The sequence below is a fragment of the Schistocerca americana genome, chromosome 1 (assembly GCF_021461395.2).
Source record: "Schistocerca americana isolate TAMUIC-IGC-003095 chromosome 1, iqSchAmer2.1, whole genome shotgun sequence".
In the NCBI taxonomy this organism is placed as follows: domain Eukaryota; kingdom Metazoa; phylum Arthropoda; class Insecta; order Orthoptera; family Acrididae; genus Schistocerca; species Schistocerca americana.
In genome coordinates this window covers 1,125,739,488-1,125,767,290 of record NC_060119.1, presented here as the reverse complement: position 1 = coordinate 1,125,767,290, position 27,803 = coordinate 1,125,739,488, and the positions used below count along the sequence as shown (strand labels likewise).

At 40.2% G+C, this 27,803-nt stretch overlaps 1 protein-coding gene across 1 annotated transcript in view; it reads right to left on the bottom strand.

Annotated features, from left to right (window-relative positions):
• Positions 1 to 27,803, bottom strand: part of LOC124597022 (dynein regulatory complex subunit 3-like) — a 176,479-nt gene that overhangs the window by 113,849 nt on the left and 34,827 nt on the right. The window contains 3 exon segments of the mRNA XM_047135911.1: positions 4,070 to 4,279; positions 5,721 to 5,893; positions 23,168 to 23,451. Coding sequence (XP_046991867.1) covers positions 4,070 to 4,279; positions 5,721 to 5,893; positions 23,168 to 23,451 — 667 coding nt within the window.

The window sequence follows — 27,803 nt, the reverse complement described above, 5'->3', positions numbered from 1 at the left end:
ACTTCACCACTTCTGTGGTATGCTCCTCCCAGTTAAATTTATTATCAAGCTGAAATCCCAAGACTTTAGCACTGTCAACTTCTTCAATCTGCTTGTCATCATATTTCAGGTATATACAACAGGAAACCTTTTACATGTTCTGAAATGCATACAGTATGATTTTCAAGGTTTAGTGACAGAGAATTGGCTAGGAACAATTTATTAATGTCGATGAAAATTTCATTAGCTGACTTTTCTAAGGCTACACTGGATTTACAACTTATTGTAGTGTTTTCATCATTTGAATACAAAACGAACTTGGCTCTGGTAATGATACTATTGAAAAGAAAGGGCCCTAAAATGCAACCTTGGGGGACAACACATTTGCTTGTTCCCACTTGGATGATGCCTGCTAGCTTAATACACATGTTTTTTCTATTGGCACCCTTTGTTTTCTCTCAGATAGCATTTGAACCATTTTGCAGCATTTCCTGTTATACCATAATATTCTAATTTACTTAAATGGATGTTGTGATTTACACTGTCAAATGCCTTTGACAGATCACAAAATATACCACTAGCGTGCAATTTATTGTGTAATGAATTAAGCACATTCTCACTGTATGTATAGATAGCCTTCTCAATATCTGAACCCTTTAGAAATCCAAATTGTGACTTGGATAACATTTTATTTGTGACCAGATAATTAAGAAGAGAACTGAACATTAACTTCCCTGAAATTTTTGAAAATGCAGGCAAAAAAGAAACTGGACAGAAGTTTGATGGTATTTCTTTACCTCCTTTCTTATATAAAGACTTAACTTCAGCATATTTCAACCATTCAGGAAATGTTCCACTGACACTAACTTAACACAGAGGCACAATGTTTAATCAACTTTGACACTATGTTATCATAGCTGCTACATTTTTTGTTTTTTTGTTTTATGGTGGACATTACTTCTACTGGTATTGTGATGGGTCATACTCATACTATTGTAGTTATTTGTAGTGACAAATTCTGAGGTATCTGTGGCAGCATATACTGATCCTGATAACCCCATCTTTTCAGTAACAGTTATGAAGTGCTTATTGAAAAGTTCAGCAACACTGAACACATCAGTTACCAATGTATCATTTACTCTTAATGCTATGTGCTCCTCATCATCTCTGGTTCTACCACTCTCTTCCTTCACTATATTCCATATTGTCTTTATTTTGTTATATGATGTGACTATCTTTTCCTGATAATGCATTTGCTTTGATGTCTGTACTGCTATCTACAATATTTTGCAATATGTTTTGTAATGATCCACAGCATTTACATCAGAGCTGTTTCTGGCTGACAGTTACCTTTTTGTCTTACAGGATTACCTTTACTCCTTGAGTAATCCATGGTTTTTTATAGACTTGGGTCTAATCTGGGTTAGTTTTGGGGAAGACAGTTTTCAATTAAGTTAAGAATATTATTAATAAAAGTAATGTATTTTTCATTCATGCTATGAGCTTTGTACACTGACTCCAATTCATGTCTTTGAAGAGTTTCCTAAAACAATCAGTTTCTGACTTGCTGACTACCCTCATGAACTCAGATTTAGTAAATATTGTTGCATATCATGGTCTCAGAGGCTACTAATTAGTGGTTTTATAATTAATTTTGTTCGTTAGAAATTTCTATAAAAATATTATCAATGGCCATCTTTGAGCTCTTAGCTACTCTAATTGGAAAGCTAACAGTATGAATTAAGTTGAATGACAATGCTACTGACTGCAGTGAGTTCTTACTGTCAGCCAGTAGAGTTTCAAAGTGATTTATGATAAGCTTAAAAGTATTGTTTTTAATCCATACACACATACTACTATGAATGATTTATTATAAAATTCTATTTCTGTTGCACATGCTTCCATAGGCTCCTCTAGGCAAAATTTATGAATGTCTATGTTAATGAACTTATAGTAATTCCTGGTGAATGTGTCAACTCCTCCGTCCTCCATTTATGTCCTACAAAAGTGAGAACCTAATCTAAATTCTGCAACACTTGACATGTCTACACCAATGGTCACATGATGTTCAGAAATGCAGATTATGTCCACTGGGTTGTATGACTCTAATTGACCAATACAGGTAGGTCGTTCATTAATTTTACTTCTTGGCCCTTGAATATTCTGATGCACTAAGGACAGTTGGCATTTCACAATGACTGAGATAAAATTCGGTGGAAATAAAATTTCTGCTCATTGACGAAAATATTTAACCAACAGCTGTGTTTGCTGATCCAATGAACCAGCATTATTCTGTTTAGTTTCTTTCTCAAACTGAACAGTCGTTTTAATCCTGACCTTTCTTAGAACTTAACTTCTTTCTGTTCTACCAATCCTAAAATAGGTGCTGCTCCAACAACTGTAACCACTTGTATTTTACCAGTCATGGCAGTGCCTCCCCCCTCCCATTTAAATTCCTGCTATTAGTACAGCCAGCTTACCCTTCCCTTTCCTGTTGAGGTGTAGGCCAAGCCCAGTATAACTTCACCTGCTGAGAGAATCAACAAGAACCACACCAATATGTGATTCTGCACATGGCCCAAGAGGCCATTCCAACTCCAAATTAACTCTCCTGACACAAGAGTTTACATGAGGTCGGCCATGGCGTTTCAAAACAGACACAAACTCTACACTGGTATATTTCGATGTTAATGCAATCTTTACCAGATCAACTCTATATTGTACCCACAATGTTTGTCAATACTGTTGCCCAGCCCACCCACAATAACACCCGTGTCTTCCATGGTGAAGTCTACACAGAGTGAACCTAAACCCTCTGTCACCTGACCCAGACCAGCATTGGGTTTAAAAAAATTGGTGACCTGATAGTCTGATCCTAATTCATCCTGCAAAAGCTGGCCTACACCTCTGACATGAGAACTACCTAACAACAAAACTTTCTTTCATTTTGCTGATTTCCCTACATTTTTATTCAATTGTCTACTGAAAATTTGTTGTACCCTGTCTACAACTGCCTCTGCCTGAGGCTCATCAGTTTCTAATTGAAGGAAAGGGTCAAAGTTATTTTTTAAATTCACCACAAAGCTGTCTAACGAAGTTCTGATCCTGTTACTTCTGTTACCTGTTTCCACTTCCCACCTTTCTTTACGCTTCTCCCTTCTTAACCTGTCCAAGACTTTCCTTGCCAGGTTTAACTCAGCCTGAGGGCCAGCGATTTTCCCCTCCTGTGCCACTGTCTTCCTATCTCTACTTCATATCCTACAAGACCACAGATGAGTCTGATTCACTTTCCCAATTTCCATGCCTCTACAGTTATCCAAAAAAAAAAAAAAAAAAAAAAAAAAAAAAACTTCATTCATCACACCAAATCTTAGAGCTAAAAATTCTACAGCAAATCAGGCACTTTTTATTCACAGTAAAACTAATACTTTAGTGAGAGTAAGTCAGTTAAATTACTGAAAAACAAGAAAACGTGTATGAAAATTAGGCATACTTGTAACTGTAAGTAAACAAAGCTATTATGTGCAAAGTTTCTAGGTTCATCAAATTAAATTTATAATGTGTTTTGTAAATAACAATTAAAAAATGAAGGATATGCTATACTTAAATTGCTGGAAAGAAAAAAAAGAACAATTAAATGAGGTCTTTAAGTTTACTGTGTCAAAACGTAAACAAAAATATGACAGTAACCCTACTTTGTGATCTTTTCACATTTTCTGGAATAATACATGTAAGACAGTGAAACCTTTAATTGTAAGCTTGAAAAACACACTGATACATGTATTTAATTAGGTATCATTATTTGACTAAGTTTTATTTCAGTCTACATCACTCTTCTGTGAGAGAGCACGAAACTCCTATCTCTCACCTGACTACCAACATGCTCAAAACAAACATGTGTTGCCATCCCCAGCATGGTTGCACATACTAGTTTACATAAAATGTAAATATGGTTGTAATGAAACACAAGGAAATGTAACTTTAAAGTAAAAGTCTTTGAGAGACTGCCACATATGTGTTGCTTAAGACAGAACAATTTCAAAAATATATGAAATTGCAGGACATTTGCCCTGAATGGGAGAAAGGATACTTGTTATAGAGTTCCATTGCTTCATCTCCTATTTTCAAGAGTGCCTTGCCCTCTTCATCACCTTCATACAATGAGTTGAAAAGCTGGTCACTGTCTAGTTGCTCAACAAATGCTGCAGAATATAGCTCTGATTTTTTCTCTTCTTCTTTCTGTTGCTCAATGTGAACCTGTGCCTCTGTCTCAGTCTTTTCAAGTGCTGCAATTGTATCACTGAAACAGATACACAAGTACTGTTCCTGTGTGTGTGATAAAAGGGATGCTACATTTATAGAAATGAATAATGAGCTGAAATTTAAAAAAAATGGATGACACACAAGGGATATTAGTTATTTTAAATTCACAAATTTCATTAGCTGAAGACATTAATGATTCTACTTGATTTTGTGAACACTGTATATTATACAATTTTTACACAAGTAAGATGAACTTCACTGACAATTTAAAGTTTGACAGTTCTGGCAATAGAATTAACACATCAGCTGTGGCAAAGCCTGTGACAACAAATAGCTAATTATTCTCTGAAGATCCTGTATCCTCTACCTGAATAATATGGCATGTCAAAATAATTTTTTGACATGCTATATTATACACAAGTATAAAGTAGCTAAATCTTCAGAAGCAGAAGGAAATGCAAATAGAAAAAGAAGGAACATGAATGGTGGTAGTCATAATATGCTTAAAAATGTCTATTCACCATTGTGACAATAATTAATTTAAAGAAAATTTTTTTGACAATATATGCACTGGTAATTGGTATGACACAGTTTTGTACTCTGACCTTCTACCTATCCTACGAAATAGTCCTCAAAGTCCACCAGGATGAATGGTCACCACCAAACTGTAGCCATGAGCAAAGTGGACAAATCTGTGGCACAACACGCTGTTGGTCATAGCACATTCATTTTCAATAGCTGCTTCACTACTCAAGCCATCTGGATCCTCCCCTCCACCATCAGTTTTTCTGAACTGCGCAGATGTGAGTTATTCTTACAAGACATTCTCCACTCCCAAGATCATTGCACCCAACAACCTACAGTAATCTACTGCCCCTACATCCTCTACTCAACAGTTTCTGCCCCCTCTGTCCTATCACCTCCTCCCAATTCAACTCCCCTCATCCTCACTGTGCACAGTTCTCTGTCTTTTTCCCTTTTCGGCTCCTCTCTTCTTCTGCTTCCTGCCCCCCCCCCCCCCTCCCCACACGTCCACAGCATCTTGATGATGTGCCTGGCAGCCTTGCCCTGCTACCAGCTAGTCCCTGTACACTCCACCACACTGCACTGGCTTCTCTCCCCACCCATATCCTGCTATCTCTCCCCCTTCCCTGTCCCACTCTAGATTGCAGCTTCCATTCAGTGCAACACAGTTTCATTCAGGCCGAGTGCCCAGACATAGCGATCATGTATGCATGAGATGTGTTTGCCTGTCTGTTTTCCTTTCTGAAGAAGGCCAAAAGCTCAATGTGAAACAGCCTTTTTGTTGTGCTCGTCTGCAACTCAACATATCATCTTTATGGTTAATAGCTGTCTATCCTATTCATAACATTGTTAAATATATAATATATACTAGGAAAAAAAGCTGCTCACTTACAGGTCATCACAAGTCAATATGTGATTGATATAATGCTTTTTATTATGCAATCAAGCTATACCTGTATTTCTCCCGTGCTAATTCCTTATCGCGGGGGTGAATATAACGGTAATGATAGTACACCAGTTTTGGCAGACAAGCATAAACAAATTCAGCAAAGCCATCTATGTCTGCACATGGATTACCATCCATATTAAGTGTGCGCAACAGGGAGAAGCGTCTCAAATATACAACCTGAAAAAAATGTGACACTCTTTTTAATTTTACGTCATACATTCATAAAATATTACTTTTTTTCCAATCATTAAGGCAGTGGAAACACTAATAAAGTTTTTCTACTTCTACAGATAATAGAAAGACACCTAAAATACCTGAAATGACACACACACAAATGGGAAAGCGCTGGTAGATAGACACAATAAAAAACACACAAACACACACACAGATTTCAAGCTTTCGCAACCCAAGGTTGCTTCATCAGGAAAGAGGGATGGAGAGGGAAAGATGAAAGGATGTGGGTTTTAAGGGAGAGGGTAAGGAGTCATTCCAATCCCAGGAGCGGAAAGACTTACCTTAGGGGGAAAAAAGGACAGGTATACACTGGCATACACACACACACACATATCCATCCGCACATATACAGACACAGGCAGACATATGTAAAGGCAAAGAGGTTGGGCAGAGATGTCAGTCGAAGCGGAAGTACAGAGGCAAAGATGTTGTTGAATGACAAATAATGTATGAGGGGCGGCAACTTGAAATTAGCGGAGGTTGAGGCCTGGTGGGTAATGGGAAGAGAGAATATACTGAAGGGCAAGTTCCCATCTCCGGAGTTCTGATAGGTTGGTGTCAGTGGGAGGTATCCAGATAACCCAGACGGTGTAACACTGTGCCAAGATGTGCTGGACGTGCACCAAGGAATGTTTAGCCACAGGGTGATCCTCATTACCAACAAACACTGTCTGCCTGTGTCCGTTCATGCAAATGGACAATTTGTTGCTGGTCATTCCCACATAGAAGGCTTCACAGTGTAGGCGGGTCAGTTGCTTTCACACATGGCTCTGCCTTTGATCGTGTACACCTTCCGAGTTACAGGACTGGAGTAGGTGGTGGTGGGAGGGTGCATGGGACAGGTTTTACAGCGGGGGCAGTTACAAGGGTAGGAGCCGGAGTGTAGGGAAGGTGGTTTGTGGATTTCATAGGGATGAACCAAGAGGTTACAAAGGTTAGGTAGCGGTGGAAAGACACTCTTGGTGGAGTGGGGAGGATTTCATGAAGGATGGATCTCATTTCAGAGCAGGATTTGGGGAAGTTGTATCCCTGCTGGAGAGCCACATTCAGAGTCTGATCCAGTCCCGGAAAGTATCCTGTCACAAGTGGGGCACTTTTGGGTTTCTTCTGTGGGAGGTTCTGTGTTTGAGGGGATGAGGAAGTGGCTCTGGTTATTTGCTTCTGTACCAGGTCGGGAGGGTAGTTGCGGGATGCGAAAGCTGTTTTCAGGTTATTGGTGTAATGGTTCAGGGATTCAGGACTGGAGCAGATTCGTTTGCCTTGAAGATCTAAGCTGCAGGGAAGGGACCGTTTGATATGGAATGGGTGGCAGCTGTCATAATGGAGGTACTGTTGCTTGTTGGTGGGTTTGATGTGGATGGATGTGTGAAGCTGGCCATTGGACAGATGGAGGTCAACGTTGAGGAAATTGGCATGGGATTTGGAGTAGGACCAGGTGAATCTGATGGACCCAAAGGAGTTGAGGTTAGAGAGAAAATTCTGGAGTTGTTCTTCACTGTGAGTCCAGATCATGAAGATGTCATCAATAAATCTGTACCAAACTTTGGGTTGGCAGGCCTGGGTAACCAAGAAGGCTTCCTCTAAGCGACCCATAAATAGGTTGGCGTACGAGGGTGCCATCCTGGTACCCATGGCTCTTCCCTTTAATTGTTGGTATGTCTGGCCTTCAAAAGTGAAGAAGTTGTGAGTTAGGATGAAGCTTGCTAAGGTAATGAGGAAAGAGGTTTTAGGTAGGGTGGCAGTTGATCGGCATGAAAGGAAGTGCTCCATCGCAGCAAGGCCCTGGACGTGCAGGATATTTGTGTATAAGGAAGTGGCATCAATGGTTACAAGGATGGTTTCTGGGGGTAAGAGATTGGGTAAGGATTCCAGGCTTTCGAGAAAGTGGTTGGTATCTCTGATGAAGGATGGGAGACTGCATGTAATGGGTTGAAGGTTTTGATCTACGTAGGCAGAGATACGTTCTGTGGGGGCTTGGTAACCAGCTACAATGGGGCGGCCAGGATGTTTGGGTTTGTGAATTTTAGGAAGTAGGTAGAAGGTAGGGGTGCGGGGTGTCGGTGGGATCAGGAGGTTGATGGAGTCAGGTGAAAGGTTTTGTAGGGGGCATAAGGTTCTGAGGATCCCTTGAAGTTCTGCCTGGACATCAGGAATGGGATTACCTTGGCAAACTTTTTATGTGGTGTTGTCTGAAAGCTGACGGAGTCCCTCAGCCACATACTCCCGACAATCAAGAACCACGGTCGTGGAACCCTTGTCAGCCGGAAGAATGACGATGGATCGGTCTGCCTTCAGATCACAGATAGCCTGGGCTTCAGCAGTGGTGATGTTGGGAGTAGGATTAAGGTTTTACAAGAAAGATTGAGAGGCAAGGCTGGAAGTGAGAAATTCCTGGAAGGTTTGGAGAGGGTGATTTTGAGGAAGGGGAGGTGGGTCCCGCTGTGGTGGAGGACGGAACTGTTCCAGGCAGGGTTCAATTTGGATAGTGTCTTGAGGAGTTGAATCATTAGGAGTAGGATTATGATTATTTTTCTTCATGGCAAAGTGATATTTCCAACAGAGACTACGAGTGTAGGACAGTAAATCTTTGACGAGGGCTGTTTGGTTGAATCTGGGAGTAGGGCTGAAGGTGAGGCCTTTGGATACGACAGAGGTTTCGAATTGGGAGAGAGGTTTGGAGGAAAGGTTAACTACTGAATTCGGGTGTTGTGGTTTCAGAATATGTTGACTAGAATTTTGAGGTTTTTGGGGGAGTGGAGCTGGAAGTGGGAGACTGAGTAGATGGGAGAGACTGGGTCTGTGTGCAATGAGAGGAGGTTGAGGTTTGTTGGAAAGGTTGTGGAGGGTGAGCGAGTTGCCTTTCCGGAGGTGGGAAACCGGAAGATTGGATAGTTTTTTGAGGTGGAGGGTGGCATGCTGTTCTAATTTGTGGTTGGCCTGTAGGAGGATGATCTGAACAGCCGGTGTAGATGTGGGAGAGGAAAGATTGAGGACTATGATTAGGGATAAGAGTTGACGGGTGTGTTCATTGGCTGAGTTGATGTGTAGGTGAAGGATTAGGTGGGTGAGGCCTATGGATTGTTCAGTTTGGAACTGGTATAGGGACTGATGGAAAGAAGGGTTACCGCCCCCAGTGAAAACCTGTCCCATGCACCCTCCCACCACCACCTACTCCAATCCTGTAACCCGGAAGGTGTACAAGATCAAAAGCACCCACGTTATTTACCAACTGACCTGTCTACACTGTGAAGCCTTCTATGTGGGAATGACCAGCAACAAACTGTCCATTTGCATGAACGGACACAGGCAGACAGTGTTTGTTGGTAATGAGGATCACCCTGTGGCTAAACATTCCTTGGTGCATGCCCAGCACATCTTGGCACAGTGTTACACCGTCTGGGTTATCTGGATACCTCCCACTGACACCAACCTAACAGAACTCCGCAGATGGGAACTTGCCCTTCAATATATTCTCTCTTCCCGTTACCCACCAGGCCTCAACCTCCACTAATTTCAAGTTGCCGCCCCTTGTACATCACTTGTCATTCAACAATATCTTTGCCTCTGTACTTCCGCTTCGAGTGACATCTCTGCCCAACCTCTTTGCCTTTACATATGTCTGCCTGTGTCTGTATATGTGCGGATGGAAATGTGTGTGTGTGTGCCAGTGTATACCTGTCCTTTTTTCCACCTAAGGTAAGTCTTTCCGCTCCCGGGATTGGAATGACACCTTACCCTCTCCCTTAAAACCCACATCCTTTCGTCTTTCCCTCTCCTTCCCTCTTTCCTGATGAAGCAACCTTGGCACAGCATCTTTGTTTGTACCACAATCTTACTGTTCCATTCACAAATGGAGCATAGTAAAAATGATTGATTAAACATATCTGTTGAAAGTATAATTAATCTAATCATGTCTTTACAATACCTTCAGGAGTGATACCTGTTCCTAGATTCATCATTTCACACTATGTTAGTAGGTTTTGTCAGGATAGTTACTGCCTACCTTCAAATGTTGGCCAGTTCAGTTTCTTTAGCATCTCTGTGACATTTTTCCACAAGTCCAATGAAACTGTGACCATTCATGCAAAACTTTTACATATATTCAGTATCTCCTCTTAGTCCTATTTGATAGGGGTCCCACACCATTGAATAATATTCCATGATGGGTTGCACAAGTGTTTTGTAAACATTCTCCTTTGTAGGCTGACAGCATTTCCCTAGTTATCTACCAATCAACCTACATCTGTCATCTGCTTTATCTATGACCTAGCCCCTGTTGCTCACTGCATTTCATATGCCTATGAATTATTACACCTAAGTATTTTTGAGAGTGGACAAATTTCAACTAACTCATAGATATTATAGTCATAATATACTATTTGTTTTTTGTTTTGTGAAGTGCTCAATTTTACATATCTGATATTTAAAGCAAGTTGCCAATATTTGCACCACTTTGAAATCTTATCAAGGTCTGATTGAATATTTGTGCAGCTTTTTTCAACTAGTACTTCAGATAACTGCATCACCGGCAAAAAGTCTGGCATTACTTTTAATGTTATCTACAAGATCATAAATACACAACACGAACAACAAGGATCCCAACATACTTCCAAGTACACACTTGAAGTTACTTCTACATCTGACAATGACTCTCCATCCAAGATAACATGCTGTGTGTCCTCCCTACTGAGAAATCCTCAATTCAGTGACAAATTTTGCTCAATAACCCATATGAATGTACTTTCAAAAATAAGTGTAGGTGTGTTAACAAGTCAAATGCTTTTAGGAAATCAAGAAATACTGGATTTACATGATTGCTCTGACCTGTGGATTCCAGAATATTCAAGTGAGGAAACTGCAGGTTGAGTATCACATGGCGATATTTCTGGGACTCATGCTGGTTGGCATAGAAGAGGTCATTTTGTTTGAGGTTCCTCATTATGTTTGAGCTATGATTCTACAACAGGATCATATCTGTTATGCCTCTTTGTGGGCAGGTGAGATCTGTCCTTGCTTTCAGCTACTGGGTATGTAGTTTGTTGTTTGAGTGGGGAGTCTATGCCGGATTATGGTTAAAAGAGGGGCTAACTCAGCTGCAAATTTTGTACAGAATGTGGCAGGGATTCCAATAGGAGCTGAAGATCTGCACAATTTTAGCAATTTATGCTGTTTCCCAGCACCATTGCCATTAGTAGCGATATTACTCATGTGTTTAGCAGTGTGAGAATTAAACTGGGCAATACTCTTGGATTTTTGTTTGCAAAGGAACATTCAGTAACACAGGTCAGCACTGCTGGTTTCAGATCCTGTCACACCCATGAATGTCCAGACACTAATTTTGGCACCCCTAACAGCCTTCACATGTGATCAGAATTTCTTCATGTTTTGTGAGAGATCTTTCAGTAATATCCTGCTATAATGATCACTGAAGACTTCACTCATTGTCCTCTTGACAGGCAAAAGCATTTCATTTGGCATCTCTTGATTTACAGCCCTACAATTTGTTTTGTGCCTATCATGCAAGTAGTCTCACCTTCTTTGGAAGTGACTGTATATATCAGAATCTAGAAGCATGTGCTTGTTACTTGTTACTGGAGAATACTTCTCTTGTAATTGTAAGAGCAGTTATCTAGATTTCTCACAAGTTGCTGAGTGTCTCCTAGTGGGGATCTGTAAACAGTCACAATTACAAGTGAAATTATTGTGCAATAAGAACTCAAAAGCACATTCTTCTATGTTGTGATCTACAGAGAAACTTTGTGTCCAACTTTTCTAAGTGCAGCAACACCTCATTTTTACTTGTTGACTCTACACGAACATGATGGTAGCCTGTATTCCTTGATATTTAAGATGGTGATTTGAAAAGTTCTCGGAATCACCACGAGAGGTCAATGCTAGTGCAACGAGTTGTTCACATGATAATCATTTCACTGTTGCCTGTAAAAAAGTGTCATGTCAGTGCTCTTGGAAGAAAGTTGTGATGGTGACGTGGCTCTATTGTTGTTCCCATGTAGTGATTTGCAAAGATGGAAAATATTGAGGTTCGAGCAGTGATTAACTACTTCGTAAAGAAAGGTATGAAAGCAAAGTACATTCATGCTGGTTTCCAGAATACACTGGGGGCTCTGCTCCTTCATATTCAACTGTTGCCAAGTGGACAAATGAATTTAAATTTGGTCGGGAGAGCTTAGATGATGATCCGTTGAATGGTCGGCCAAGATGTGTCACTACTTCAGAAATCATTGCAGAAGTTCACAAAATGGTCACGGAGGATCGACGATTGAAAGTGCATGAAATTTCTCATGTTTGCCAGATGTCATCTGAAAGGGTATATCGCATTTTAACTGAAGAATTAGAAATGAAAAAATTATCTACAAGATGGGTGCCATGACTTTTGTCACTGAGAATGGACATGTCCGAACAATGTTTGGCCCGTTGTAGGAGAAATGAACAAGATTTTTTGCACCGGTTTGTGACCACAGATGAAACTTGGGGGCACTACTATAGCCAGTCAAAGCAGAGGAAACATGATGATTCTCTGCCACCAAAGAAAGCATGGACAATTCCTTCAGCAGGAAAGGTCATGGCATCAGTGTTCTGGGATGCGAAGGAGATTCTGTTTGTAGATTATCTCCCCAATGGACAAACAATTACTGGAGAATACTATGCTAACCTCCTGGACAAATTGCAACAAAGGATTCGTGAAAAAAGGCCAGGTTTAGCAAGGAAGAAAGTCATCTTCCATCAAGACCATGCATGTCCACACAAGTGCCATCGCCATGGCAAAATTACACAAACTAAGGTATGAATTGTTGCCACACCCACCTTATTCACCTGATATGGCTCTGTCAGACTTTCATCTCTTCCCAGAACTGAAAATTTTTCTTGGTGGACAAAGATTCACTGCAAATGAAAAATTTATAGCCAGAGTTGACAACTATTTTGCAAGCCTGGAAGAAACTCATTTTCAAGATGGGATCAAGGCACTGGAACTTCGTTAGACCAAGTGCGTTAATCTACAAGGAGACTACATTGAAAAATAAAAAAAGTTTCAGTGATGTAAGCACTTTTTTCTATTCTGTTCCAAGAACTTTTCAAACCACCCTCGTACCTTCTCTACTCCTGTTTGTAGGTTCAGATGAGACAGGCACAGAATATCTATCTCTTCAAAATTTTCCGTATCTTCTAGACAAACCAGAAACTCACCAACCTAGTGTTTCAGCCTCTTAATATTCTGATGAAACTAATTTTATTTTTCTGGAAGTCATAGACACATTACAGTCCAATTCTGTTTTCATTACTTTATTACTTTCAAGACTACCTGGCTTATAACCTGGATCTGACTCTAGTAATCACAGGTACTTTTCCTCGTGTGGTTGTGGATCTCCTTACAGAGATGCTCAGGTTGTGGATCTCCTTACAGAGATGCTCAGGTAATCTGTCATACCCCCTCCTATGTAGATGCAGGCCACGATCTGTGTATCCCATTTACCAATTGCAGCTCAGATACGAAATTGTACTGGAGCTGGCCAGTGCAAGTACTCGCTGCCGTATTCACACTGCTTGCAATAATCTGCTGGCATAATATTTTGGTGACCAGTTGTATTAATTATCTGGGATGCTTCTCTACTGTCGCAGCGAGGGGACTCACACGAACCTGGGGCACATGCTCACAAACATGGCCGCCCTTGCTGTCTATACAAACCAACCATCCAGCCAATAATAAGGAGCATAGGTGAGCACTCAGTGCGCGGACTATGGTCTCATCAGCTGGGGAAGCACTTTCAGTCTACCACTGTCCACCGTCCTGCCAGGTGCTGCCAGTGAGACATTGAGGCCACATTTCTCTTCCACTGTTCGCCACTTTTTTCATCAGGTGCAAAGATAAGTACGTAGCGCAGTGAAATTTTGTTGGATCAAAGATTTTAAACTAGTGCATCTACAGAGTATCACTATTTCTACAAGTGGGATTATTTCAGTATAAATGTGATGTAAGCTTATTTAATTAAGATAAAATATGTGACACATTAACTAATGAACTATAGACAAAATACAATATTCACAGAAGAAAATAATTGAACAATAAATTTAAGTAACATATTCCAAAGATGTGGCTGAACAAAATAATCTTGTCTTTAATAGGTCCTACATTACAGACACATAACAGTAATGTTATTAAGCAGGTGAGGGAAGCGGCTGTGATTATACTGTAGTAGCCAAGTAACACACAAAACTGATCCAAGTAACACAAATATGGCTTTATTTATAAACCTCTGCACAACAATGGAAAAAAGCCTCTCGTGACTCTACGCATAACAAGATGCAGAACAACTGATGTGAACTGCACAAACCAGAAGAACATTGAGACAGTCAGTCAGTGCCACTCTGCACATATACAGACGTGAGTTGTCGGTAGATGGTGCGGTGTGTGCACACTTCCTACAGGCGACCCTACGAGAGGCACGTCTGTCAGATCCGAAGCAGGGGCAGCTTATGCTGATGGTGGGACCAGACAGTGTGCCGGGCGATCACTGGAGCATGGGACCAGAAAGCATGGAAACGTGGGCACGCCAGAGGGCAGTGGGCCCGCAAGGTGCCTGACAATGGCACCGGAAAGGATGGCGCCATCACTATCTCTGTTCCTTCATCAGCAGGCAGGTCCCAATGCAGAGGAGACAGGGCCAGACCCACCGGTGACAATGGCAAAGGCAACGACGGCAAGGTGATCAGTCGAGGTATCCTAACCAGAAGAACAGGCTGCAGCAATGGACCCGAGGCCAGAGACAGACTGCTGCTCAGTGCAGGGAAGCTAGAATCCCGTGGCACTGCATGTGCAGGAGGCAGCCATTGGGACGGGGGCAACTCCACAGCAGGTGATGGTGGCTTAAGGTGGATGGCAGCAAGGAGGGCTGCGAAAATGGGGGCTACACCCATGAACTGATAGCTACTGGGCACGAGTGGGGGCACAACTGATCAAAGCAGCATGCTACAGGATCATCGAGCGTGCAGACATTGCACAGATGGTGCCCCCAGTGGTGGATAACAGTGGTCAGTATCCACTTGGGCCGGCAACCAAGCCCCCGCACCTGTGATCCCCATGCAAGCGGCCAGACGAATCCCACCACAGCAGGTGTGGTGGAGGCTGCAGAAGGTGGAGGAGCATGCATAGTTGGCAGCTGTGAAGCAGCTCAGTCGGGTTCCGTCCGTCCGTAGGCATGAAGCGATAGGTGCTCAGAAGTTGGAGAATGGTGTCACCTGCTGAAGAATCTACTACAAACTTTTTCATTTGGGACTTGAATATATGTACTAGTCATTCTACCTCACCACTTGAGTGAGGGTGGACCCTTAACATGATGAATGCCGTGATGGGAACAAAACAACTGAAAGGAGAGAGAAACAAACTGCTGCCCATTATCGGAAATCAGGGTACAAGGCAACCCCTCAATAGAAAAAACTCTCGAAAGTGTTCAAATTGTGACCTCAGCCAACTTCAGTGCACACCAGAGAATGCAAAGAAATCAGGAAAATACATCCACAACCAGAATTCAAGAAGAGACCCACAAAGCCTTTATCAATTCATTCTCATGGCTGACATGGAGTGGGCCAGACCAACAGAGATGCCCTGGGAGCTGCTGTCGTTGAGCCCACTGCTCATAAGCCATGACAAAACAGACAATTTTGCCATCAATCCCTGGCCAAAAAACATGTCTCCTAGCTAACAGTTTAGTGTGCAAAACTTCCCACTGGCCCTGGTGGCGTGGATCTCGTTCTGTAATGTGGCAGAAATGACTACTCTGAGAGGGAGGTCTCTCATGGATAACAGGAAAACACTGTCAAAAACAGAGGCAATATCATAGGTATAATAGTTACACAGGGGTTTGTAACCTGACCTGGTGGTTTTTCTGTCCAGCCCTGTTGAAAAAACTGAACCACCTGATAGAGAACCAGGTCAGCAGCAGCAGCAACTGCTATGCGCAAGCCTGTAATTGGGAAACCCTCAAACTTGGTCTGTGTTTCAGTATCAAAGTGGAAGCAAAGCAATTCCTTGTGATCAAAGTTAGGATCAGGACCCACAGGAAGGTGGGACAAAGTGTCCACAATGACACATTTAGACATAGGTAGAAAATGTATTTTGTAATAGTAGTGAGACAAGAACAGCACCCTGCATTGTAGGTGGTGTGCTGCCTTATCAGGTGAGGAAGTGTGAGGATAACAAGGAAACCATGGGTTTATGGTCAATAATAAGGTGAAACTTGGATTCATACAAAAAAATTCTGGAGAGCATAGACTATGTCAAGAGCCTCTTTTCTCACCTCAGAGTAATGCTGCTGGGCCGGAGGGTGAGATCTGAGGTGAAAGCAACAAGTCATTCAGAGATCTCGGCATACTGGTGCACTAGAATCACTCCAAGGCCATACTATGAGACGTCAGTCACCAAAACTAGGTGCTGGTCTGCAGAGAACGTAGCTAAACAAGGAGCCAAGGGCAGTTTGAATTTCAACATTTGAAAAACATTCGCAATCTGGTCTCCAGCAAAAAGATATGTTCTTGCATAGCACAACATGCAACAAGCAGGTCAATGTGGCTGCCCCTGGTAGAAATTTATGGTAGTAGGCTATCTTCCCAAGGAAGATCTGAAGCCCCTTCATGGGAGAAGGGTGAGGCATAGACACAATAGTAGAGATGTGGTCTGGCTTAGGGCAAACCCCATCATGCGAGATCTCGAACACCAAACAAACGATAGAAGGTTTTTTTAAAAAAACTGAGATTTCGTGAGGTTACACTGTAAACCTGCAAACTGTAAGGTCGAAAACAAAACGCGCCAATTTTTCAAGTGACTGGCCATGGAGGAACCACGACAACAATATCATCATCCACATAATTAATGCAACCCAGGACAGGCATAGTCAGTTGCTCTAAACATCATTGGAAAATAGTAGGAATACTAACCACATCAAAAGGTAGGTGCAAATATTGATAGAGACCTAAAAGAGTATTCAAAGCCATACCTCACAGAGACTCTTCGTGCACAGGAACCTGCAGATGTGCTTCAGACAAATCACTTTTAGAAAATTACTGGCCACACGATATTTTCGCCAACAGTTCCTCCTTGTGTTGGAGAGGGTACGTACCCACAATCGACTGCGTGTTGACATTAATACTGAAGTCGCCGCAGAGGCAAAGTTTCCCCAATGGCTTCCAAACTATAACCAAAGGGGATGACCATTCATCATCCATAACAGATTGTACCACCTCCAGAGGTTGAAGTCTGTCGAGGCGACAGGAATAGGACGTGAATGACAAAAATGAGGACGAGCCATGGATTTCAAAAGAAAAATATGAACAGAAAAATTCGTAGCACACCCTACACCTCCTGAAAACAGGCCCACAAACTCCCCATACAGGGTTTCCAATTGGGAATACAGTACCTGATCAGACACAAGGTGTACTGCATTGGTGACAGAAAATCCAAATGCCTTAGATGCATCACTACTGGACAAGTTCTCAACACCAACATCAATGGCCTCCAAGCATGTAATGAAACAAACTACTGACTTGTAACAGACAGATGCCTTAAATTGTCCCAACAATGCAATAGTGTTCTGTTTGTTATAACTGATCAGCTTCCACGTGAACGGTGGCGAGCCTAAACTCATATAGGTTTGAGAATTCAATAACATCACTGTAGACGGAACACTTGGTGAAAACACTTAACTCGATAAACAAGCTGGGAGTACTCCCAAGCATTGTTGGAGTGGCACAGTTTACGTCCATGTCCATATCCTGAGCAATCTTTGGTGAATGACACATAGAGGTGATGTGGTCCTTCTTCTCACAAGATTTATAAGTAGCCCAAAATTTAAGCATGCCAAACATTCAACTGGACAAAACAGAAATACAAGAAGGAAACAGAGAACACTGCTGTTGTCACTGTGGTGATCATGGCTGTTGTGTTGGCCTTGGTCTGCTTCGCATTGGGCCCGCATCTTTCCTGCCACTTCCTCGTGCAAGCTATCTGTTGTCTCAGTGGGCACATCTTGTGACACTACTGCCAAATCACCCCAAGTTCCAATTTAATGCCCCGCTGCCTGAGAAACTTCAAAAGATTGCGTTATTTGCAAAACTTCTGTCAGCACCATAGAGTCTGCATAAAAGTCATTATGGGCATCAGTAATGAATTGACATTTACAGCTAAGTCTGTTCAGTTCAGCTGCCCAGACCCTGTACAATTGGTCTGATTTCTTGCTGAACAAGAACTTGTACCGCTATGACATGCTTTCATTTGTGATGGTAAAGGGACAAAGGAACAATAAACTACACATTTGATCTAAAGTAAGAGTTTCCAGTTTTTGTAAAGGGGCAAGCTGACATAGTAACTGATACACCTCAGGTGGAATCAATGAGCAGAAGAGGGTTTTGCAAAAATTTAAGTCTGTCACACTGATAGATAAAAAAAGGTGCCCGATTCTTTTTTCGTACACTACCCAATCCTCAGCTGAATCGTTATACAGAGGAAAAGTGGGTGATTGGACCCATGGAACGGTACCGTCTGTTAATGGAAGGCAACAAAGTGGTCACTGCCGAAGTAATCTGTTCACTCAGGGCCTGCAGCACTGTGTCCATAATTACTAAACCTGATGAAACCACTCTTAAAGACTGCACATCCAGAAACCATTCCAAACGTGTTGTCAGTTGTGCAGTAACCACTTAATACGCAAAACTGATCCAAGTAAGTGAAATATGGCTTTCTCATAAAACTTGGCATAATAACAGAAATAAACCTCTTGTGACTCCACACTTAACAAGACACAGAACAGTTGATGTGAACGGTGCAAACTGATTCAGTCAATGCTGCTCCATGCATATATAGCTGCGAGTCGCTGGTATAAGGCACAATGGAGACTGTGCTGTGTGCATGCTTCTTACAGGTGGCCTCTAGGGGCTGGTTGCACTGACACAGTTGGCAGTTGATATGAGTACACACGTATGGTGACACTATACTGGATGCACTCACACCCACATGCACTAGTACCAGGATACAGCAATACAAAGCAATTTTTTTAACACAACAAGGGGATTATAGTAACTGAACAAAGGAAGATGGGGCATGTGAGTAAGAGGAGTAATTCACAACATAGCCTGGATGGGATTATGGGTAATATCTGCAATTAGAAGTGGCAAGTAAGAGAGCTAAGTCTGGCCATTCAGTGCTAAGCTTATGTTTATGGACATGTGTTTGTTAATTTCCATCATGTCAAGATAGGTCATTATCTTTCCTTCATGGAGGATGAACTAGCTAATGGAAATTAATAAACATATGTCCATCAACCCAAGTTTAGTATCGAATGGCTGGACACAGTTCCCTTACTTGCCAATTCTAACTGCAGATGCTACCCATAATCCCATGCAGGCCTTGTTGTAAATTAGTCCTCTTACTCATGTATCCCACTTTCCTTTATTTAACTTACTATAATTTCTCTCATCACATAAATAATTTACATTTTATAATCACAGATGCTCCAGTCACCTGTTCAGTATCACTACTATACCTTATCTGTTTGTAATTTAGGACCTATTAAAGACAAGATTATTTGTATTAGCCACATCTATGGAATATGTCACCAAAATTTATTGCTCCATTATTTTTTTCTACGTACAACTGTTGTAATTTGTCTATAGTTCATTAGTTAATGTATCTGACATTTTATCTTAGTTAAATAATCCTACATTGCATTTACACAGAAGTAATTACTACTGTTTTATTCCTATTTGTAACATTAACATTTTTTGTCTCTGGATATGGAGATACTCTGTAGATGCACTAGTCTGAAATCTTGGATCCAACAAAACTTCACTGCACCACATACTTATCTTTGTACCTGATGGTGGTGTAACAGCCAAAAACTGGTTCAGGTAACAAATAATTAATATTGTGGAATATTACACCAGTGTTGTGTGTATCTGATTAATAATTAATCCAAATGTTAAAAGCACGTGGATATTATGTATTATGGGGCAGGAAGATTTACGTATCATGATTCTTAGGGCAGAAAATATTTGATGTTTTTCCAAATAAAAGCTCATCAGCTGCTAGACAGTTTTTGAAGAAAGAGATTAAAAATCTAAAAATTACTGTACCAGATCCACTTTTATACCATATTCTGGTTTGTAAGCTCAAAGGGGATGCCTTCTTTTCATATAGTGTCATAATAAGTTTGTTGTGAGGCATATTTTTTATGGCACACCTTGGTTCTCTAAAAATACAGGGTGTCCCACTCAAACCTCCCTGATTTCAAGAGCCCAGGAGAGAAAAACCACAGTAGATACAACAATGAAAAATTCACCACATTGTAGAGCATCTCAAATAATTTATATTCCCATGTGAGAAGTGCCAATTATCATCGCAAGAGTGCAGCATGGTAGCATGAAGTGAAAATGGCGACTCCACAGCAGCGTGCGCAAGCAGTAGCATGGTTTGCAGAAACAAAATCGCTGATTACTGTCCAAAGAAGTTATCATTGTGAGTATGAATGTTGTCCACCTGATGTGAAAACAACTAAGGAATGGTATAGGAAGTTTCTGGGAACAGGAAGTGTTCTGAAACATTCGGGCATTGCAAGTTATGGAGTTTCAGAAGAGACAGTTTAGGACATCAGACAAAAGTTTCTCAGAAGCCCACGTAAGTTAATTCGTCAAGCATCTAGGCAACTTGATGTACCTGGATCAACATTTCATCATGTAGTTCACCAGTGTCTTAATAGGTGTGCTTACAAAGTGCAAATTCTGCAACATCTGATGCTGAACGACAAACCATGCCGACAACATTTTTCTGTGAATATGCTGCAGCATATAGATATGGATGCCAGCTCCTGGGAAAGGTGTTTATTCTCAGATGAGGTAACCTTTTATCTATCAGGAAGGGTTAACAGGCATAATGCTTGGATTTGCAGTTCGCAAAATCTGCACGTTCTCATTGAACATGTTCGTGATAGCCCTCAACTAACCATCTGGTGCGGGCTAATGCATGACAGGATTGTTGGAACGTTCTTCTTTGCAGAACAAACAGTGAATGGGGCAGTGTATCTGGACATTTTGGAGCAGTTTGTGTACCCCAAGATACACGACTTGCAACCCAACACCATTTTTCAACAAGATAGAGCTCCGCTGCATTGGTCAACAGCTGTTCGCAAGTTCCTGGATAGGAAATTTCCCAATCGTTGAATCGGACACGGAGGACCCATTGCCTGGCCACCACATTCACCCGACATTACACCGCTTGATTTCTTCATGTGGGGATTTGTGAAGGACCGCATGTATGCAACCAAAGTGGACGATATTCCTACATTGCGACATCGTATCACTAATGTGATATGCAACAATAACAGAGTAAATGTTACAAAGAACTTGGTAAGAAACTGAATATCAACTCGATATTCTTCAAGTTACAAATGGTTCACATGTAGAGGTGTATTGATGATAAATACATAAATTCTTTGAGATGCTCTACAGTGTGGTGCATTTTTCATTGTCATATCTATTGCACTTTTTTTTCCTGAGTCTTTAAAATAAGGGAGGTTTGAGTGGGACACCCTTTATATTATTCTTTATTGCTGATTTTGGAAGAAATCAATATTGTTTCATCACAATGCATGCTTAATTCCAAAGAACACTACTTTTACCTTTCAAAGGCATGATTTGTGTATTATCATTACAATCCCATCTGAATAAATATTTTGTTGACCTGACGTACACTGGAGGCACTGCTGTTCTGTATATCATGTACCTAATATCCAACATTAATTACTTGATAGCTAAAACTGGAATCACACTTTTTGCACATCACAACTTGTGTTTAAGGCCCTTCAGGATACTCAGCACATTGTTTATTGCAGCAGAGAATGGTATCTATCTGGATAGTGTTGAGACATTCCTTTCCAAATGAAGAAATAACTGGTCTAGTTTTTGAAATATCATAGACTAGGATAGACTCCTGATCCTGTAAAGAATTGTATTTTCATGCATAAAATACCATATCTCCCCAACTATGTGTCATAAAATAACATAACACAGCAAGTACAGTCAGTGGTATGTGTGCAGAGTGTGTTGCAAATTGACAGGAAAGAAGTAATAAATTAAAACACTGTGCCTGATGCTGCATTTTCACTGCTTGAACAGTAGAAATGTAGTAAGCAATGAACTTTTTCTCCTCTCATCATTTTGTGAGGGTGTCAGTAAGAAAAAGTTTTTTAAAAGTGTGGGATTATGTGCAAAGTTTGTTGGGAGTCGTTAAGTGTTGTCATTCTCAAATACTGGATGAATACAGTTTGAGTAATGTGTGCACCATGAATTATGATGACTCAAGACATATACGAATTCCTGGTATCTGGATACTGATGGTTCCAGTATGCCAATATCGGTACATCTGAATGTGTATACACAAAGTGCACATTGACCTCAAGATGGCATATAGTCAATAGCTGCATGAAATATTGAAAATCAAATTTTTGTTGTCCCTGGAAGCTGTTAGATAACCAAATTGCAACTGGGCCTGTGATTACGACCCCCCCCCCCCCCCCCCCCCCAGCCCCCTCCCTCCCTATGTTTCTCTTGCATTTGATGCAGCCCATTAATAATAATTAGAGACCACATTTCTTGTGGCTGTATTTTCTGTGTCATTAATACAGTAGTTTCCTCACTTGCTCTTGATTCTTTCACCTCTTAAGGGCAGTTTCTCACTCCAAGTGTAGGACAGAGTCCTTATCCTTTTTGCCTGCTCTTCTGTCCTCTTTTTAGGGGGCAACTGGCAGCTGAAGGCTAACTTTTTTTTATTGTCAATCACTGGTTGTCGATTACTGTTATAATTCAAAAAGCAAGAAGTTATTGATTTACTGAATTCAACCTACTGTTACAGAAATACAGCTACAGTAGGGCATACATGAACAGCCATATGTACTACTGAATTAGTATGCAAATAAAGCTAACTAGTTTTAACAAGTAGCTATTTGAATTTACAGACAATATATGTTGTATCGAGAAACTCAAGCTGTAGCGATGTTGCAGCCAATATGATATGCTTAGAATATTAAAACCTGTATAGAGATTTAGCTAATTTAACATTCGCTTTACTGAGGTGCTTTGAGCCTACTACACTCTACTCAACATCAAGCTCCAAATTAATTATAAGCATGTAGTTTATTTTCATAAAACAAACCTTACATTGTCCCAGTCTGCTAATTTGTTTTTTCCAATGCTGAAAAGCCTAAGATTGACTAAACTGTCCATATTCTCCACCTTTGAAATGCTGTTATTGTATATGGTGAAGATTTCAAGCTTAGTCAAATTATCCAAGTTCTCTATAACTTCTATGTAGTTGAAGGATAAATCCAATTCTTTCAGATTTACCAGGGCATCCAAATTTTCTATCTTCTGGATTTTATTCAGTGCTAGATGCAGTTTCACAAGGGACGTCATCATCCACAGATTATCAATTCTTAGGATATCTGAAATTTGTTGACAACACAATGCAATGTCTTACCTTTTTATCACTGGAGAAATTGAAATTCCAAATTTTTATTTATGATGATAATAAAGACACAGAACAGCAACAGTAATAGTACTGGAAGATTTTACACAGGAAGTTTTGCAAGTTTACAACTGTAAATTGAAAAAAGATTTTAACAACATGTCCTTCTGAAAACTACCTAGGTATCATCTTCATTCTAGGTTTCCCATTTATTAGCAAAATAAGCTTCTCATTTAAAATAATCAGACAGATGCCAATTCGATCATATTATAACATAGCCTGACAATAGATAACCATTCTTATTTGCTTCAGCATCTGTCTGTAGTATAATGACTACAAATGCAACAAATTTACACTGGCTTAATAAAGAAATTGTCATTGTCTTTTCAATCTATTCTATCACTCCTGTCAATCTTGCTGGATAATGACCACTGATTGAAGATAACAATTTAAGAATGGATATATATAGCAATCAGTTTCTGGACACTCACTTATACAGATGTTTAGTTAATGTGCATAAGTGCACCATTGAAATAAATAGTGAAGGTCAGAAATTAACATATTCTGTTGCAAAATATTTTTTATTTATTTATCCGTCTGTAGACAATAAATATTGTATGGATGTTGTCCAAAAGTACATGTAAATTTATGAGAACAATTTGTGCAACAGGAACATAAAAAAATTTTACATTAAGTAGTACAAAGTATAATACATACAAAATTGTACAAACAACTGCACAAAGAATAATATTTGGTCATACACATCACAGTAATATAACTTTTTTTACATGTTTACTGACAGTATTGTAGCTGCATAGTCTGTTTGCCCTAAGGCTTTACTTTTGTCTTCCCTAAACAGGAATCTGTTATATTCACTGCAATAATACAGAAAAGATTTTACCACACTCAACAGCTGTCCATCATAATTAAAAAATTAACAGAAACTTTAGGGGATAAAAGACAGTGTTTTCAGTTTTGCCTTAATATAAACATTATCATAATTATTTATTGGGCTAAATAGTCATTTACTGAGTAAAAACATTGTTCAAGTAGAAATCCTTTAAATTCTGTTTTAAATCTGTTTTCATCTTCTAATTTTCTGATGTTGGCTGGCAGTATGTTGTAGAGTTTTGTACCAATATGGCTCACATGCCTTCGTGTATGTGTTCTTTTTGTTCGCTGAGTATGGAGTGCTGTGCTATTTCTAGTACTGTAGTTATGTAAGTCGGCATTTGTCTGAAAATCTGCAAGGTGGGCCCTAACATATAACACACATTTGTGTATATACAGGGTGGTCCATTGATCATGACCGGGCCAAATATCTCATGAAATAGGCGTCAAATGAAAAAACTGCAAAGAACGAAACTTGTCTAGGTTGAAGGGGGAAACCAGATGGCACTATGGTTGGGCCGCTAGATGGCGCTGCCATAGGTCAAACGGTTATCAACTGTGTTTTTTTTAAATAGGAACCCCCATTTTTTATTACATATTCATGTAGTATGTAAAGAAATATGAATGTTTTAGTTGGACCACATTTTCGCTTTGTGATAGATGATGCTGTAATAGTCACGAACATAAGACTCACAATTTTAGATGAACAGTTTGTAACAGGTAGGTTTTTTAAATTAAAATACAGACCATAGGTACGTCTGAACATTTTATTTCGGTTGTTCCAATGTGATACATGTACCTTTGTGAACTTATCATTTCTGAGAACGCATGCTGTTATAGCGCGATTACTTGTAAATACTACATTAATGAATTAAATGCTCAAAATGATGCCCATCAACCTCAATGCATTTGGCAATACGTGTAGCGACATTCCTCTCAACAGCGAGTAATTCGCCTTCCGTAATGTTCACACATGCATTGACAATGCACTGACGCATGTTATAAGGCATTGTCAGTGGATCACGATAGCAAATATCCTTAAACTTTCCACACAGAAACAAATCCGGGGACGTCAGATCCGGTGAGCGTGCGGGTTAAATAGAACGCATGCAATAAATCTGTCGCTGTCCTGTAATTTCTCTTGTGCCCAGTGGCAGAACTGTACACGACATTCAAAGTCGTCGCCATGCAATTCCTGGTGCATAGAAATATGGTATGGATGCAATCGATGTTAATTAAAGCATTCTCAACACAGACTTTTTGAGAATCCCGATTCTTGCACAATTTGTCTGCTACTGATGTGCGGATTAGCTGCGACAGCAGCTAAAACACCTTCTGGTGCATCATCATTTGTTGCAGGTCATGGTTGGCGTTTCACATGTGGCTGAACACTTCCTGTTTCCTTAAATAACATTAACTATCCGGCAAATGGTCCGGGCACTTGGATGATGTCATCCAGGATACTGAGCAGCATACATAGCACAGGGCCATTGGGCATTTTGATCACAATAGCCATACATCAACATGATCGACCTTTTCCGCAATTGGTAAATGGTCCATTTTAACACGGGTAATGTATCATGAAGCAAATACCGTCCCCACTGGCGGAATGTTACGTGATACCAAGTACTTATACATTTGCGACTATTACAGCGCCATCTATCACAAAGCGAAAAAAGTGGTCCAACTAAAACATTCATATTTCTTTACGTACTACACGAATATGTAATAAAAAGTGGGGATTCCTATTTAAAAAAGTGTAGTTGATATCCGTTTGACCTATGGCAGCGCCATCTAGCGGGCCAACCATAGCGCCATCTGGTCTCCCCCTTCAAGCTAGACAAGTTTCGTTCTTTGTAGTTTTTTCGTTTGATGCTTATTTCATGAGATATTTGGCCTGGTCATTATCAATAGACTACCCTGTATAAGGAAGGAACTGTTAAAACTTTAAGCGTGCTAAACAAGGGTTTCCATTGTGTCTGTGGATGACTGTGTTATTATTCAGATAGCCCTCTTCTGTAACAGAAATATTTGTTTTAGATAGCAAGTGGTGGAACCCCAAAGTATTTTTCCGTATGTTGCAAGAGAGTGAAAATTCCCAAAATATTCCAATCTGGCACCCTCTGCAGTATAAACATTTGCAATTGTTCTAAGAGCAAAACAGGCTGAGTTAAGTGTCTGCAAAAGTTTCATCACATGATCATTAAAATTAAGATTTTCGTCTACATGAATCCCCAGCAATTTTGTTGATGCCACTCTTTCTACGGCCCTGTCACCCAACAACAGATCAGGATTTACATTTTGGCATATTTTCCCAAACTGCATATAATTTGTTTTATTTGCATTTGATGTCAACCTGTTTGCGTTGAACGAAGTGTAGACATTCTTTATTTCTTTATCAGTAGTTGTTTGTAGAATTTGCTTTGGTGCACCTATAATCACACTAGTGTCATCTGCGAATAGTATGGCCTTTGCTGCTCCATCTGAGGTGTGAAAGTCATTTACGTAGATAAGGAACAACAAGGGACCTAGAATACTGCCTTTTGGCAGTCCTATTTCCACTATTTTTGCATCTGATACTAAATTTATTTTGTGGTTTGAGAAATCCAACATCAGTCCTACAATCTGTGTTCTGTTTTGTAGGTATGACTCAAACCACATTTTCCCTGTCCCATGAATACCTAATGCTTCCAGTTTTTCTAAAAGACTGCCATGATTGACAGTGTCAAATACTTTGGAGAGATCTAAATTGTCTTTTTCAAGAATTTTGATTATTTGTTCAGTGTAGCACATTAGTGCTGTTTCTGTATTTTTACCTGCCTGGAAGCCATGCTGATTTCTATTTAGTAACTTATGGTCCTTTAGATATTTGTTGATTCTGCGCTTAATTAATTTTTCTATTATTCTGGAAAATGCTGGAAGGAGGGATATTGGCCAATAGTTTTCTACCTTATGCTTGTCGCCATTTTTGAATAATGGCTTCACTTTTGACATTTTCATCCTTTCTCGAAACACTCCTTCACTAAACGATAAATTGGTTATGTATGTCAAGGTCCTTATAATTTGTGCAGCTGTCATTGTTATGATATACACAGGCACCTCATATATTCCTGCTGACATTTTAGGTTTCAGGCTTTTTATTACTTTGAACAATGTAGTCTGCCCCATTTTACCTACAACTGAGCTATCTGACTGTTCAATTTCATATCCCCACAAATTGTGACACGTAGAAATTTTTGAGTTGATCTACTCCAACTGTGACTCCTTGATATTGTAGTCACAAGATACTAATAGTTTTTGTTTTGTTACATTTCTTATCATTTAAAGAGTGTTTCTAAAATTTGCATCTCTGCGAAATGTTATCAAGATCTGACAGAATATCTGTGCAGTTCTTTTCAGACTGTTCATTATAAGTAATCACGTCATCTGTAAGGTATC